At 36.0% G+C, this 16,921-nt stretch overlaps 1 protein-coding gene across 3 annotated transcripts in view; it reads right to left on the bottom strand.

The window, feature by feature from the left end:
• The window catches only part of CACNA2D1 (calcium voltage-gated channel auxiliary subunit alpha2delta 1), a 587,574-nt gene that overhangs the window by 34,659 nt on the left and 535,994 nt on the right, over nt 1-16,921 (bottom strand). For all 3 annotated transcript variants that reach the window (XM_057730987.1, XM_057730986.1, XM_057730985.1), the window contains 3 exons: nt 14,725-14,786; nt 8,306-8,382; nt 6,283-6,343 (listed from right to left, as the gene is read on the bottom strand). In XM_057730987.1, the coding sequence (XP_057586970.1) occupies nt 6,283-6,343; nt 8,306-8,382; nt 14,725-14,786 (200 nt within the window). The remainder of the gene's footprint in view (nt 1-6,282; nt 6,344-8,305; nt 8,383-14,724; nt 14,787-16,921) is intronic.

Below are 16,921 nucleotides of genomic sequence, written 5' to 3' on the forward strand. Positions count from 1 at the left end.
TATACTCAAGGGTAAACCTCAATAAAATTAATAATTCTTACTTTTTTAATCAAGGATATTTTAAAAATGACACTGGCTTTTTCCTCAACATGGGCACCTGGCAATGAAGATTACAATGGCTACCAGTAGTCTTCAGTACCACTGTCTTGATTCCTGATAAGGTATCAGAGCTCACCATTGCTTTTGTCCTGTCAAATGTCAATATGATGAGAAAGACAAATGCCATTTAACACTGTTAGGAAAATAGCTTTGTCCTTGTGGATTCTCTCAAAGAGACTTTGGAACCCACAGGGTGGGTTTGAGAACTGCTATTCTAAGTGTTTTGAAAATTCAGAATAAATGTAAGGCAGCATAAATATTATAAGATTGCAATTATAATAACTAGGTTAATACAACTAACAGATTGGATAATCAAATATTCAAGACAAAAATGCAATCAAAAAGTAAACATTTTCGGATGCAAGGCCATTATCTAAATACAAAGCCTCAGAGAGCAGAGAGGAATAGAATGTCAGAACTTTAAAAACAAGACTTCCAGGTTCATGGAAAATTTTAGTTTAGCGACGATGTTTAAAAAGTTTTCATAATTAATACTCATTTAATTACTGACAGAGCTAAAACTGACTTCTTCCAACACTGCTATGCTTTTTGGAAATAACACTAGCCTGGAAGTCAAAAGGCCAATATATTGAATTAGTATCTCACAGAATTAGAAGCTGATGGGAAAGCTTTAGAAGGATTAAATAAAATGTTTCAGAAGGACCAAATGAAATAATTATTAATGAAACCATTTTTAAAATTCCATGTTATTATTTAAAAGGCATTTCTAAAATTATCTTTTAATCATTTAATCCTAAAAAATAACTTTATCGGAAGATAATTTAATATTTTAATGGTGAGGAAACTGACATTCAAAGATGTAAAAAGACTTACCCAAAGGCACCCAACTAGCAAATGGTCAAGCCCTGAAGGGAAGCAAGGTCTTCAGATCACTAATTAGTGTTTTAACATAACATACAATGTGCTCTGAACTTTCACTTTGTGAGCTTTCATAGTCACAAAACTTCAGGCCAAAAGCAGCTTTGACCTCTACCAATAGAAGGTTCTTAATGTTGTGAGCAATTGGTTTAGGCAATGTCATCATGTTTCGTTTTGTTTTTGTTTTTATCCTTACTGGCTCAGTTGTGCCCAACTTTGAAGCTGTCTAAAGATAATATTGACCATTTGATGTATCGTAATGGCAAAAGCGGTGAAAGTGTTGAAACTACCATTAAGGAGAGTTGTTGAATTAGGATGGGAACAGAAGCGAAAGAATTTAAACAATGGAAATGTGAGACAACACGATGCTGAATACTGTGTCAGGGGAATGAGTTTTCTCCAGTAATATGAATGATCCAGAACAACAGAAAGTCACGCACCAGGCAAGGTAGGCTGCCTGGGCAGTAGGCAATAAGTAGCGAGAGCCTGACTGAAGTATTTGAGATGCAGACGTGTGGCTAGATAGACAGCATCAACACCGGTTGCCTGTTAGCCTAATGACTATTCAGCACAGGGCTGGGAACTTGAAACTCAAGATAATCGGCATTTCCTAGGATCTGGTCCCAAAGGAACCACCCTAGGGAAGTGCGTGACAGGCAGTAACTGTGGTTACCACAACTGCTGAGTTCCCTCAGGACATGTGGGAAAACTTGCTGATAAACTTTCTATGAGGCACTGTTTTTCTAAAAGAACAATTTTACACATATTCATTATTATTTTTCTGAGGAATTTTTTTTTTCCTAAAAAAGATTAAGTAGCAAGGTGGAAAAACCTCTGGAAGGCTTTAAAGAAACAAATTCAATTTTGATTTGCTGAAAATACCTTCAGGGCCTGAAAGCTATGTAATCTTTCTTTGGTCACTTTGTGTTTCTGACCAAAATAGAATTTGTAACTTAAATGGCTGTAAAGTCAAAGATTTTCGGTATTAGAAATTTGGCAAGTTATTTATTTCTAGAATACTGAAAGTGAGTTTGTTCTCATTCTATTCCACAAACTTACATAGGTTATACATCACAAATTAGCATTTAATGACTGGTGATCACATACTTTTATTTCTTTCTTATTGTAACTTATCTTCAAAGTGCTTTCTCATTTCTCATTATCCAAGATAGAAAAATTAAATCATGTTGTAGACTTTCATCCCTATGACTGTAACTTCTCTTAAAGTAGGAACACTTTATTCTCAATGCTTCCCTTTCCAGCAGTCTTTTAAAATTCTAGGAAATTGCAAAAACTGAGTACTAATTAGGATCAAATAGTTTAATTATTTAAGAATTAACAAAAATGGTTCTACCTTTAAAATTCAAGAGCTTTCTTCTTAAAATTATTTTAAAATAACTTTTTAACATTCTTTATTACTATCATTGGCAAAGCAGCACGCCTTGTGGGTTCTTAGTTCCCTGACCAGGGATCGAACCCAGGCCCATGGCCGTGAAAGTACCGAGTGCTAACCACTGGACCACCAGGGAATTCCCATCACATCCTTTATTACATAACTATCCCTTCTCCTCCTACCTCTTACTACAACCATCAATAATAATAACATAATTATTTAGAGCTCATGTCATACCAAGAGTTATGCTAAGTATTCTGCATGCAGTATTATCTCACTTGGAGCTTATAAAAACTCCACGAGGTAGGGATTACTGTTAGCACCATTTTGCAAGTAAAGAAACTAAGACGCAGAGAATCTGAGTAACACAACTATGACAATGAAGAGCTGGGAAACAGACCCTGAAAGTCTTTCTCTAGAGTTTGCTTCACTGTTTCTCATTAATAACAGTGACAAACACATATGCTGGATGTTCTATACTACATAAACGTCTGTCTTCTCTCACCAATTTTTTTTATCCCACTTTTCGATCAGTTTACGATCCACAAATCTTTGAATACACATTGAATGCTCACTTTTCCAGGAAATGTTCCCTATGAAAATATTTTACTCAGCTGCACTGGACATTCTTTTGAGATTCCCTAAGTATGTATATATTCAATGTAGATATCTATACCTTCGAGTAGCAAGGAAATTGATTCAAATCCCATATTATTTAACATCTCTAAGACCATTTCCTAATCTGTGAAATAGGATAATATATAATACTCATTTATTATAGAGTTCTTTTGATGGGTAAATATAATCATTCATGCAAAAGGCTTAACACATGTGAACTAGGGAGGACACTCATTGATTTGTCCCACAAGCTACAACATTGCTTCCCTTCTCTGGTATTTCCTGCTTCCCCACACACAGGCGAATTCTTCCCGCCAGTCATATTGATAACGAACGTGACTTAGGCCATTGAAATGGTCCATATGCTAATCCTTGCTGAACTACACAAAATCCATTGCCCATGAATTGGGAATTGGGATTGAGAGAGAGATTCATCCTCTCCGGGAGTACTTGGACGTTTACCATCCTTTCCACCTTGTTTAATGGTGAGGGTGAAAGAGCCAATCTGCATGGTTTGCTGTTTAATAATTGAGAGAAATGAGTCAAGAAGCTGCCCAGAGAAAATCACAGGCCTGAGATGGAGGGAGAGTCTCACCAACATAGCACACCTAATATCCCAATCTCTTCTCACATCTGTGCTACATTAACAGTCTGCTTTCCAGCTACAACTAGTTTTAGCAGTTGCTCAAAGTTACTTGTATCAAAAAATTGCTAAGATTGCAGGTATTATTATTAATATGATTTTTTAAAATACTTCTCATATATCTATGATTCCCTAGTCATCAAATATTTATGAAGCCCTTACTGTGTGCCAGGCAGTGGATTTGATGTTGAGTATTGAATGGCAAGTCAAAGAGATGCCATCGTGTCTCTGTTGGGGAAAGTAAATAAAATGAAACGTGGCCAGTGCTCTAGTATGGGAACTACTGGACTCTACGAAGCAGTCAGCAAGGATGTCTAATCCAGTGATGATGGGAAAGAAATTCCCAGATCAAGGAGCTTTGAAGTTGGAGTTTGGGAAGGATTGGGAGTGTGTGCGTTCAAACCAAAATAGAAAAGAAAGTTAGTGGATGAAAAGAGGTAAGGAGGCAAAAACAACGCATTTTAGGAACTAAGAAAAGTTTAGTGTGGCTGGATTTTAAAGCAGAGGTTGGCCAACTGTTTCTTAAAGGGCAAGAGAGAAAATGATTCAGGCTCTATGGGCTAAAAGATCTAGGCACAACCCCTCAGCTCTGCCTTTGTAGTGACAGCAGCCACAGGGAATACATCAACAAATGGCCGTGCATGGCTGCGTTCTAATAAAACTTTACGTATAAAACAGGCAGCCGATCTGCAGACTAGTTTATCAGCCCCTGACCTGGAGTATAGGGGACCACACTGGTAAACTGGGACCTAGTGACAGAACATTTGAAAGCTATCCTATACAGTACAGATTCTCATGAGGACAATACTAAGCCACTGGTTAGTATTTAACAGATGAGAAACATAATTGTAGTGAACGTTTAGAAACTCCCTCTGGTTACAGAAAGGATACAGAAATGGGAAATAAGGGAGAAATACTGGAGCAGGGAGATCAATTAGCCTTAGGAGTTTAGATGAGGGCAGACAGTGGCCTGCACTAGAACAAAGAGAGCAGAGTTTGACAGACATACTTGATACTCATAACATAAATGCTATTTGGCAAGACTTCTTGATTGACCAGGAGTTAGATATAAGGGAAAAGGAGCAAAGACATCTATCAGGTTTCATGACTGGGCCTTTGGGGAGGATAGTATTTTTGTCACTGAGGCAACAGGAAAGAAGAGTTTTCCGAAGAGGGACACATGTTCAGGAGATACTGAGTTTGAAGCACCTTGAAGGGAAACGCTATAAGGCTCCGTAAACATGAATGAGTCATATTGAAATAAAGTCTGGACACAGATATACGGTTTGATCTTGTACTGTAAGGTCAGGAAACCACACATTGTGTCTGTTTTGTTTCTCGATGTTATGACCATCCTGTAGATTTGGGCGCCATCACCCCAAACTGTCGCACAGAATACTGGGCGTCTGTGGTGTGTCCGAAGCCTCAGAATGGGAAGATAAGAGAGCCCTGGCCAGCAGCTTCATGTGAATGATGTGCCCAAGAAGGGAAGCTCATGAAAGAGACGGAACATGCAGCCAGGGGTGGAGGAAGAAAACCGGAAAAGTGTGTCATCAAGTAAGAGGAGGCAGGGTCCAAGAAGGGTGGGATCAGCAGTGTTCAACACAGAAGGACATTCAAGCAGCAAAACTGCTTAAGGGTGCCGTCACTCACAAAGCCAGGAATATGCTTGGTTAACAGAGATTCTCACAAAGTAATATATATATATATATATTCCCTACTTGTAAGAACCACAACTTCAGATATTCTTATGCAGAAATAAAAGGAAAGAATGAGACCAATTTTTAGCAATATTCTTAGAGTGATTTCTTTAAGAAGGAAAAAAATGTGAGAATTGAATACTACCTGCTTCTGAATCTATTTTATTCAATAATTTAGCCTTGGGTAATAGGAATTTGTTGATTTGTATGACTACACGTGTCTGCTAGAGAGTGGGAATCAAAAACTAAGGAAAGAAATAAAGAATAATCTTGGATTCCTGTATAGCGTTTCAAATAATTATAAAAAAATAGAGGTAGAGATAAAGATGTATATTAGAGACAGGAAGGGGGGATTATATAAGAGAGAAGTAAATTTGGTTTGGAGGAAAAAGAATGCTAATCTTAAAAATTATGTGAGAAAAATCTCACTATATTAAAATATATTTTCCCGAAAACATGTTAAAAAAATCAGTAATGAGGTTAAGTCATTCTATGAGGTATACACATTCTTGTGTATATATATATATATATATATATATACATATATATTTATCTGTAAGTATCTATCTCAGTGTATGTGTGTGTGTGTAGAGAGAAAGAGAGAGAGAAAGCGAGCGAGAGTTTGTATGTGTATACGTAGTCACAAATGCAAATGCGCAGCTATTCATGTTTTTGGATACACTGTTGGTTCCAACAAAAGCAAAACCTCCATCTGTCCTATTCACCACCACATCCCCAAATCAGCACATCGTTTAGCACACAGCAGCTGCTAAGTACTGAAAGAGTAAATGAATGAATGAACACAATTCTTTTTCAGTTGTAAAATTTTTGTTTCATTTGGTTCCATAATTTGGCATGGCCTAACCCACAGCAGTCTTGACCCCAACTCAGACCTGTTATTGAAGGCCTACATAACCACAGTGAGCTATAAAAAAGAAAACAAAACCTACCTTGGTGCTATGAACGTATAGCCAGATTCTTCAAAATTATCCGGCTTCAGTGTTTCTGAATCTGCAAAGATAATGTTACGAGGTTAGACAATCTGGAATATGCATCCTGAGATTTGATGTCAATAAAATGGCATTAGAAACATAACCTAATAAGGAAAAATAAAAATAGACTAATTCCATCCTAAATTAAAACACATGAATGACTATACAGATCTCCAATACTTAACAGTAATAAAATCAATTTTAATTTCATAACATGGATTATAATAGTTACATCAAAGAAAATGCTAGGTCGATAATTTTCCCATTTACTAATTAACCCTACCATAACCAAGATATCCTTTTAAAAGGGACTTATGTTAGTGTTACACCAGAGGTATTTATTTAAAATGTCAACCTAAATATTTTATCAACATTATAAGAAAGCAATTTCAATAAGCCCATTAATGCCTTTAGTGAATTAATAGCATTCTTCATATTAGTATGAATTAGTAAGTGGAAGGATAAAAACACACAAATATTTAAGAAAGAACCAGAAAGTGAAACAGGTTACATATGAAAACACAAGCATAGTCTTTCCTCCTTTTTTGCTGCTAAGGTCTGAGTGATCATGGAGGAAAATCTAGCAAATGAGAAGCACAGAGGATAATATCCAATAGGAATGGAAATATCAGTGGAAATGTCAAGTGTACTAAACAAAAAGAAATTGAGCAACAAGAAAATACTTGCCCTTCATTCTGCCCTTTTTTGCTGTGAAAATCCATCAGAAAGAGAAAGCAGGGAAACAAAAAAAAAAAAGAGGGTAAAGCAAAGGGGGTCACAAACAATATTTTATTCAATGACTTTCTTGAATAAAAATATTGTGCATAGATCAAAGGTTTACTTATGTACAGCTGTAGTCTGGAAAAAAAGACACATATTTTTGAAGACTGGAAAGTATGTCCTGTCAGTTACTACTAGAGCACCCTCTCTGTACTGTGGTTATTTCGAGGGTCTATTTTGCAAAGTGGCTAAGGCAAGTACAATACCGATGATGCTAGGCTATACACAGAAGCATTTACCAATCATCAAGGACCCACTAGGCACCCCCTCATGTATCAAGTGAAGAACTTGCTCATGCACAGTTGGTGGTTGTTAAAAGACCATCATATCTATCTATCAAGTGAAAGTGGAAAAATAAATGTCTAAATTACTACAATGAGAACCAGGACTGAGGAGAGCAAAAAAGAACTGACAGAGAAAGGAAAGAAATTGTAGTTTATGTTCAGTCAGATGTAAAAGGTGTATACATATATATATATACACATATATATATCTTACTTTATCATACCGGAAAAAATTTAGGTGGTTAGGAATAATTGAGTGATATGCAAAGGATATGATGGTCATTTTACTTTATTAAATCTAGTCACCCAAAACAAAGATTAATAATGACTTCAAATATGCACTAGTGTTAATAATTACTCCACATTCCAAATGATGATTAAAAAAAAAGAAACTAATCCATTTGAGTTACTGAAGACATTAATTTGGATAATTAGAAGAAAGTTAATTGCCAAACCAAAGCCAAAGACCAATGCAATTTAATTTATTCAAATAAAGTCGAAGATGTGGAGCATATCATTCTTGCCAAATGCAAAAAAAAAAAGAAGAAAAGAAAAGAAAAACTTTACTAGCAGAGTGCCATGAGCAGAGACTATGTGAAACATTCTGCGCCAGCTAGCAGACCCTTAAAACAACAGCAACAGAGGACACAGCACTGCAATGATTCTATGAGCACAGAGCAAGGCAGGGGAGGGTAGTGGGGACTGCCAGTGAGACTGGAGTACCTGCTCATATTCTATCCATGTAGAATATTTCTTGTTCCTTGCATGTTTGGGATGGGTTAGAATCATTGCTGTTGATTTGGTAATAACACCTACTAAAAGGTATAAGCCTTGGGTATTCCAAAGTCTAGATGTATTTAAACCTCTGGTACCAGGAGATAACAAATAGACCCTGAAGTCGCTTTCACAGTACTTACATCTGGCCTGAGTTATTGTCTCTTCTATTTTGGCTTTTATATAGTAAAAACTGTAGGTTGGTAATACCAAGGCCAAACTGCAATAGAAACAAGAGAAGCATAAACACAAACAAACAAAAATGAAACATAACTTAAAAAAAAAAAAGACACATCAAGTTCATGGAAAATCCAAACATCTTCCTCATGGGAAGGAAAAGACATATTACTTTGACAGGAAAATGCTTTTGGCAACTAGGGTACTTAATTTGGTCTTGCCATCCAGTTCTCTACATTGTAGGGAATCAGAAGAGACACATGGAAAATAAGCTACAAAGTACACCCATAAATTAGCTGAAGAAGAAATGTCATAGATACTATACTGCCAGAAAAGTATATTAAAATACTTTGTTGGCAAAAATAGAAGACTACCAGGGGTATGTTTAAGCAAAGTAATTACATCATACCAATCACTATCTCCTTCCTGGCTACCCCCTCCCTAATGAATTATATCAATACATAACGTTCCAGTGCTTGCTAGCAAATGTACACTATTAAAAATTACAAATGGACTGAGTATTATTATCATTACTATTACACCATGCATAAAATCATCTGAAGTGTTCTCTTTTGAGGGGTTAAATACCTACTGTTGTAGAACTCATTTCTAGGCAATTTCCCTCATGTTTGTTTTGGAAGGGAAATTCAGATTCCTTTATAGCACTTGCTCATCCCATTGGTTCTTACCCAACAATGTGACCGTATTTATTTCAACTTCATTAACTGTGGGTATCCTGTATCATTCGGTAGATTGTCATTAGGTACAACAGGAAAAACATCTTGAGTTTAATAATTTACAAGAGCCATAGGGCTACTCTGGTCTTATGGTAGGTGTACACACTGGAGGAAAACTCCAGTGCAAATCTCAAGCCAAATTCAGGACATGTTAGACACAAAGACTGTCAAACAAGCCTGCCATCCAACTCTGTCTTAATATGACTGTACAAACTAAAAAAAAGCTGGTAGGCAGGCAACCATACTCATTTTGAAGTCATCAATGAAAACACACAAAATGTTAGAATTGTTAAAACATATCAGAATATTATGCAGTTTCCTATAACAAATGCATATGTGTAACCCCTCTACTCTCACAATGTCTGATACACATGTGCAGAACACAACTAATTACTCCATATCTACACTTACAGTTGCAAATGGCCTTTGCTATCCTTTGAAAACACAAGGAAATTAATGAACTAATGCCCCAAATGGGGTTATCTCTAAGATTCTCAATGCAACTATTATTAAAAAAGATGCTTGATTAATGTGACCAATTAAGTTATTCAGCATTCATTTTTACAAGTTAACCCCAAATTTAGCAATGCACAGAAAAATGTGTGCATGGGCTTCTGAGTATTTCTAAGCATTTGCAGAAGATCTTCTTTTAAATCACTCAAGCCTCATGTTTCCCAGGCTTTGGAGATGGATGTCCAACCTGGAATCCCATTATACGTTTTTTATGAACAATACAGAACAGAACAAAATATAAAATTCCAGGTTTTTCTTCTTATGAATACATGTTTAAAATTCACTCTATGAAGAGGAAAAAAGCAAGGGCTTATTGGCTACAACGTAATGATGCAGTCAAGATAGCAAAATAATTCCCAAATCTTTCTCCATAATAAAGTAATTCATAGACTTTCCTTATCGGAAAAGGTCAGAGAAATAAAATGTTATGTAGATTTAATGAAAATCTCCACATTCGTTTTAAAGGTAACTTCCTTTAAGTGGAGGCAGAGATTAAAATTAAAATAAGCAGTGCAATTAGTCTGAAAGCAAGATGACCTTTCATGATTCACTTGCCATTTATAAAATGTAGAGCAGAATTAGTGAGCATTTGAAGATTGTCTCCCACAAATTCCTCTCAAGGGAAATTAGGACATTTTTATTGCCCTATCAGCATTTACTGTTAAGAGAAACTTCAAATTAAAACCGATAACATTATATCATGTGGCAGCTCCAGTGTCCCACTGTAAGCTTGGGTTACATCTCATGTACCGTAAAAAGCAGTGTGGAAACCCATGAGGAACACAACAGAAGTTTTAAAATTGACATATCAAATATACATTTTATTGGCCTGCAAGTCTCAGGTTGTTATTAATAGCTATACTTTATTTTATAGAAAAATATAGTTATATATAACAATGATTTTATGTCTTGAGGCGACAGTCATTTTTTCAACAAAAGGCAGATAAGATCTTTAATCAACATTCTGAGTCAATGATGCTACCATATTCAGTGTTTGCTGTCTCTCTCCTTATAAAAGCAACAGACCCAGGCTGCTTTATTTTCTCCTAGGGATTAAAGTCTAATAAAGCCAGTGGCCACCAGAAGGATGGTACAGCCCATGCAATATTTTTGTGACTCCCATAAACATGGTTAACTTAGTTATATGGAATATAACACACTTTTCAAGTCAATCACTTATATCACCATAAAAATCACTCTTCCTTAAAAAAAGAGAGTATTCTATTAAAATAATTACTGTATTTCAAAATATGTTATATCAAGTTATAGCGAGGCTTAAGGAGACAGAAATCACTACGTGAAATTTGATACTTCATTCCTTAAATAAAAACATGGACTTTTTTCCTTCAATCTAGAGGTACGTAATATTTTGTTCTAACTTTTTATTTGTGAATTTATTTGTATGGAGATTCAGGGGAGTACTTAAAATGGAAACAGAGTTAATCTGGCCCAAAGTTGTAGATTTGTGAAGGGAATATACGAAGAAAACAGGCAACGGTGGTGAGGCTGAGGCTTGTTTAGACAACAGCAGTTAGCACGGTGAGGGCGGGGGGGAAAATGACACGGCAGACAGTTTAGGCTAGAAATGTATGATGTGAACTTTAGACTTGGAAATCCAAACTTGGATGAAAATGGGAAGAGCCTAAAGTTTTATGAACAAGGAGAGACATGCTCAAGAACTGGAGAAAAAAACACGAATCTGGCCACATGTATTATGACCGGGTGTGTGAGGGAAAGGAGATGACTGTAGGAGACATTTGGAAGAATATTACAAACATGTTTAAGTATGGTGTAATAAGATTTTAAAATCCCCCCAGAGCATAATTATGACTGCTGTAGGACCAACCATCAGACTGACTCACTGTCAGGGTCAAAAAGAAACAGTTTTACTAACATGGAATTTGCTCATCTAAGAAACAAGGGCAGAGAGCACTTTCCCACATGTGCATCCAACACTTTCTTATATCATGAAATCATTGCTAAGGAGACAGGGCTCCCAAATTTCCTCTTGGCCGTCGCACCTTTTGACAAGTTTACCCAAAAACTGAAAGGCGGCAATAACCATGGAAGCGGAAGGAAAAATAATAACTTATGTGTGTATATAAAGATTGTATATGTGTAAAGAGATGCCTAATAGAAATGAGATAGAAATCAAGAGATAGACACAAGTAACATAAACAGTCATTCTGGTGTTTTTCAATAGGTTCAAACGTATGTCAAAAACTGAAAAAATGGAGAAAGACTGGCATGTAGTATATCAGGACATTAATAACCGTGTGCTCCTCTTCTAGATCTAGTCTGCATGCCATCCTAGCAACACAAAAGGCATCGATCTCCTACGACAACCACATTACAGCTCTAGGGGTGTCCCCAGCACTCTAGGCTCCCCTGAAAAGTTATGTCAATGTTCCGGGGCAGAGATGGGGAGGAGTGTTGTTTGATTTTATTAGGAAAAGAACAGTTGAGTCCACCACAGCCTCTTAATTAGGCTACATATTAACTGTATATTAATATGTCATCAAAGAGTCCTTCACACTTGAATATTTCAATGGAAGTTTGGACACTATTATTCGAATTTGAGAGAATGAGACGAACTGAAAATCTAAATATTTAATCGTGTAAATATTTACAGAATGTCTACTGTGTGAGCTGAATATTCAAAAGTAAATAAGATTGTCTTAACGAGCTGAAGATTCAAAAGGAAATGAAGCAGGCAACAATCTTTGAATCTCAGAATCTAACAATCTTAGAACCTTGTCCTCTTAGGACTTAATAGTGAGGAAAGATTAAAAATAAACCGTAGAAATAAATTTCTTTATATATGATTCACATATGTGTGTGTATGTGCATATACATATTTATAATATCAAATGACAGTGAGGCACTTCACATTTTAAGTAGGATTATTGCGGGGGGGCTTATTGAGGCAACAAAAAAGTAAGTGAAGCTGTGAAGATGGAGCAAGCATGTGAATACCTGGGGAAAATTCATCCTAGGCAGGAATAACTTCAGGTGCAAAGGTCCTGAGGCAGAATGGTCCCGGGTTTATGAGGAGTAAGTAGCAAGGAGGACAGTGTAGCTCTAAGATGAAGGTGGTTCAGTGGAAAATGTGAAAAGGTAACTTGAGAGAACTGATGGTAAATGAGGTCAGATGCTGGAAGGCCTTTAATGGCCATGACAAACTTTGGATTTTACAGAGATTAAGATAGCAAATTATTGGAGAATTTTGAGTAGAGAAATGAAACAATATAACTCAAGCATTAATAATAACAGTCTTGTTATTGTGTTGTGAGTAGAGATACAGATATGAGACAGAGATATAGATGCAAGTAGTTATGTGGCAGAAGGTGTCTTCTGATTGCTTCCTATTTCACTGAGAAAAACAGAAGTAAAGACATCACCTGAGAGAAAATGGACAGGAAAGGGATGGGTTTGAAGAGCAAAGAGAAGCTAGCAAAGTCATCCAGAAGCATCCCAGGTTTACTGGACTATTAATATCAGCAGGCACCACTGAAGTCCACTTGAGGTTAGAGGTCCTGAATTTTAGACATTATCAGTCAAGGAGCATTTTATTTCTCCCATTTGCAGCTGTGTGGGTGCAGTGTGTTGCTGGTAATTATTTAATTTAACCAGGATTGGGATTGGTCAAACTACTGTTTGCCAAACCTGAGTATGGAAGGGAGCTGATGGTGTGTGTAAGAGAGTGAACACAGCAAGACCCAAAGAATTTATGCTGAATGAAGAGGGGTACAAGGACAGGGGGAAGGCAAGGACAATGAAAAGGTGGAAGAAGGTGAGAGATTTCACACCTCAACGAGTCAAAGGACTGCTGCAGTTGGGTTCTCAGGAGAGGATGGAAAGCTAAAATGTATTACTCTGAGAGGTGGATAAAAAAAGTCTCAAATTAAGATTATGAAGGACTTGCGGTCTTAATATTAGAGTTGCAAAACATGACTCTGGAGTAGGTAGCTAAGATAGGGGAATGACAAGATCATCAGAGGGGAGGAGATTAAAAAAGAGAGAGAGAGAGAGTCCAGGTACCAGAAAAATCATCTACGTTAATGGTACTTAAAGCGCGTCCAAGGAGCTGGCCCACTTGCGAACTATCTATTACCAGCTCCTGATTAGTGAAGTATAGAAATTGAGAGTAAGCATTTAGAAATGTTTATAGCAATTTGATAGGCTAATTTTGTTTATGGAATCTAATAAAAATTTTTTCCACCTGAGTTTTCATCTCTTTCAAAGTTTTAAACAATTTTTGTTTTATGTAAGTGTGGCTATGTCCCAAACAGTTTGAGAAACAGTGATCCATGTGAATGGAGGAGAGGGTGGCAGTCAGCTAGGGACCGAAACCTTACAGGAATGAAAGGGAGATGATTGTTCAAAGGGAGGGATGGTGAGCAGTGTGGTCTGGTGAAGTGAGATCCAAAGGTGAGGGTGTGAGGGAGGAGGGAAAGAATGAGTAACAAGAAGGACATAGTCATATCTGCCTCTGTAGGAAGCCTCTGGCTGTAGGAAGCCAGATCACAGGGAAAGTGGTGACCTTAGAGCAAGCAAAGAAAATGCTCAGCAAGTGGTGAAGAATGGACAATTTCCAAGAAATTTTAGGGTATTAGTCTGTTCAGTTTTCCACGGTCCAGTCAATTGGAGGGATTAGGATATTATAGAATTTCTACTCACGGGGCTAAATTATATCACTTCAACATTTTATGTCAGATAGACTATGATGTGATAAGTTTTAAGTTAATTTGCAACCTAAATGTACGTAACGTAAACTAAATGACAATTTACATGAGGAGGTCAGTGGACGTGGTGACTACAAAGGGGATTTTATCAACATCTATTATTACTGACATAAATACACAAAATGCCAAATGTATGTGTATCATACAAGTTTTCATTTCTAAATTTTATATTTCTAGCTATATCCCATCTCTCCCACTTTGAAAATAAGAACGTATAACTTTAATTCATTTTAATGTTGGAAAGGATAACATTTCTGCTTTACACTGAGGATAGTTTATAAATATGTAAAGACAACATTCATCTACTGGAAAAATGACTACTAGAAGTAGGTGAAAGACAGTGAACTGAATATCCTTTTATACAGCACACACATAAATATGGTTAATTACCTGTAATCTGTGCCGTTGACAGGAGTCCATGTATATGTCCTGTTTCCTTTGTCAATATATCTCTAAAAAAAAACAGTTGGACATGGTTATCACCACTGTTTATTCTATAATTTATTTGAAGAGCAGAACACTAGGATCTATTTATAAACTCAGAGGTCATTCAGCACACTCCTTCACAAATGTCTGATCTATTCTATACTACAATTATTTTTTCTGTTATGTGGGTGTGTATGTGTGTAAAGCTAAACTTAAGGAAAAAAAATACCTACATGATAAATTTTAAGAACATTTAAGTGCAAAATCATAGTAATTTATGCCAAATTTTTAACCTCAAAACTTTAAAAACATTTCCTGAAAAACTTTAATAACGAAGCAAGACTAAAAGATAATGCTCAGATATTTCCATAGTAGAGTATGTTTAAGAGAAATTGGTAATATCAGGAAATTAATGCAGTGTGTCTAGATGTAAATGTATGACTAGCATTTTACTGTTTTTATTAAGCCATTATTACAGTACTCATCTATCATTAGAGACTAATTGGTACCATTGAAGGTTAGAACAACAACTATATCCACCAGGGTAAGGAAGTAAGAGCTAAATAACTTCATGGATATTGAATCTTTCTTATGCAGCTACTGAACAGTAGTAAAGGAATGATCATTCCTTCTTCTATTAGGTATAATGATGACACATATGAATCTTTTGATATTTTTAGTTATCTCCAGCTCCATCATCCTCATCAGAACAATAACAGTCAGTGAATATTACTTGATGTTAGGCAACATACTAAGCATTTTACAGTCCTTGTCTCATGTAATCAACCCCTTGGAGTAAATGAAATACTATTCTTTCCCACAGCTTACTGATAAAGAAATGAGTCTTAAAGAGGACTTCAGTTGGCAGGATGAGGGGAAATGTATGATGCCAAGTTCATTTTATAACAACTACATAATGTTGTCTCTATACATCAAATATCCCTATGGCTTTATTGATGTGTGTGGGGAGGATGTGGCGAGGGAGGGCGGGAAGTGCTGAGGAGGTTTTCAGATTCGTAACATTCTTAAAAGACTTAGAAATAATGTTTATGTATTTCTTACTACTCATAAAAACACATGGCAAACTAGTATTGTTCAGCAAGTTATAAAAAAGAATATCAAAACCAATATCAGATTAGTGAAATAAACATACAAGATAATACTTTCTTCAATATTATTAACAGGGTGGATATTGGTCAAAAAGAAGAATGTACACTAAATTGAAGGAGGGAAATATCAAAGTGACTTAGAAACAAACTGATTTGTAAGTTGAGAAAAGAACGTGCTGGTCAAAGAGTTCTTATTGACAGAACAACACAGAGAAGTTGGCAGAATTGCTGAATGGTTTACATCTTTCCTCTGAAAAATGAGGGGGTAAACAGCATAGCTAAAGTCGAGGTAAACAGAGTTCACGTTTCACCAAAAACTGATATTGATATATACCTCCCCTTGTGTTCTGTAATGGGGACTCCTGATGATATTAAAATGAGAAAAGAACCTGCTAATTAAGTACTATATTTAGACCACATCTCCATCTTAAGGAAAGATCTGCTGAGAAATTCAGGAGAAATGTTACAATTAAAACAGATGAGACTGTGAGGGAATGGACATGAATTATACATAAAAGTTTAAATTTCCAAGGTCAAGAACTTGGGGGGGGTCTATATATTTTTCACATGTGTATTTACTCCACATATCACTGATAATGGGTAGACAGACTTCTCATATACAAGGAGTTTTTCCATTTCAATATAAAAGAAAACAAGTATATAGTTGTACCAGTGGTTTTATGGTGGTAGCTGTGTTATCTCTTGATTTAATTTCAGATTTAAATGTAGGGCAATAGTGCGTAAAGAGTGAAAGAAGATAAATCAAGCCAGAAACAAGTAAAAGAACAAAAAGCTAAAAAAAAAGTTTACTATATGGAACTCAACAATTAGAACATCTGCATGTACAAGCAATATAACATACAGCTATTCAATACTAACTTCAAATCTGTATGACTGAAATGGCCTAGAAGAACAGGGCACAATATCATATTGTGTGTTCTATTTCTTACAATGATAAAAACATAAAGACATAAAATATAATTTTTAATGACCAACAAGGACCTACTGTATAGCACAGGGAACTATACTCAATATTATGTAATAACCTATAA

The sequence above is a fragment of the Hippopotamus amphibius genome, chromosome 4 (genome assembly GCF_030028045.1).
Source record: "Hippopotamus amphibius kiboko isolate mHipAmp2 chromosome 4, mHipAmp2.hap2, whole genome shotgun sequence".
Taxonomy (NCBI): domain Eukaryota; kingdom Metazoa; phylum Chordata; class Mammalia; order Artiodactyla; family Hippopotamidae; genus Hippopotamus; species Hippopotamus amphibius.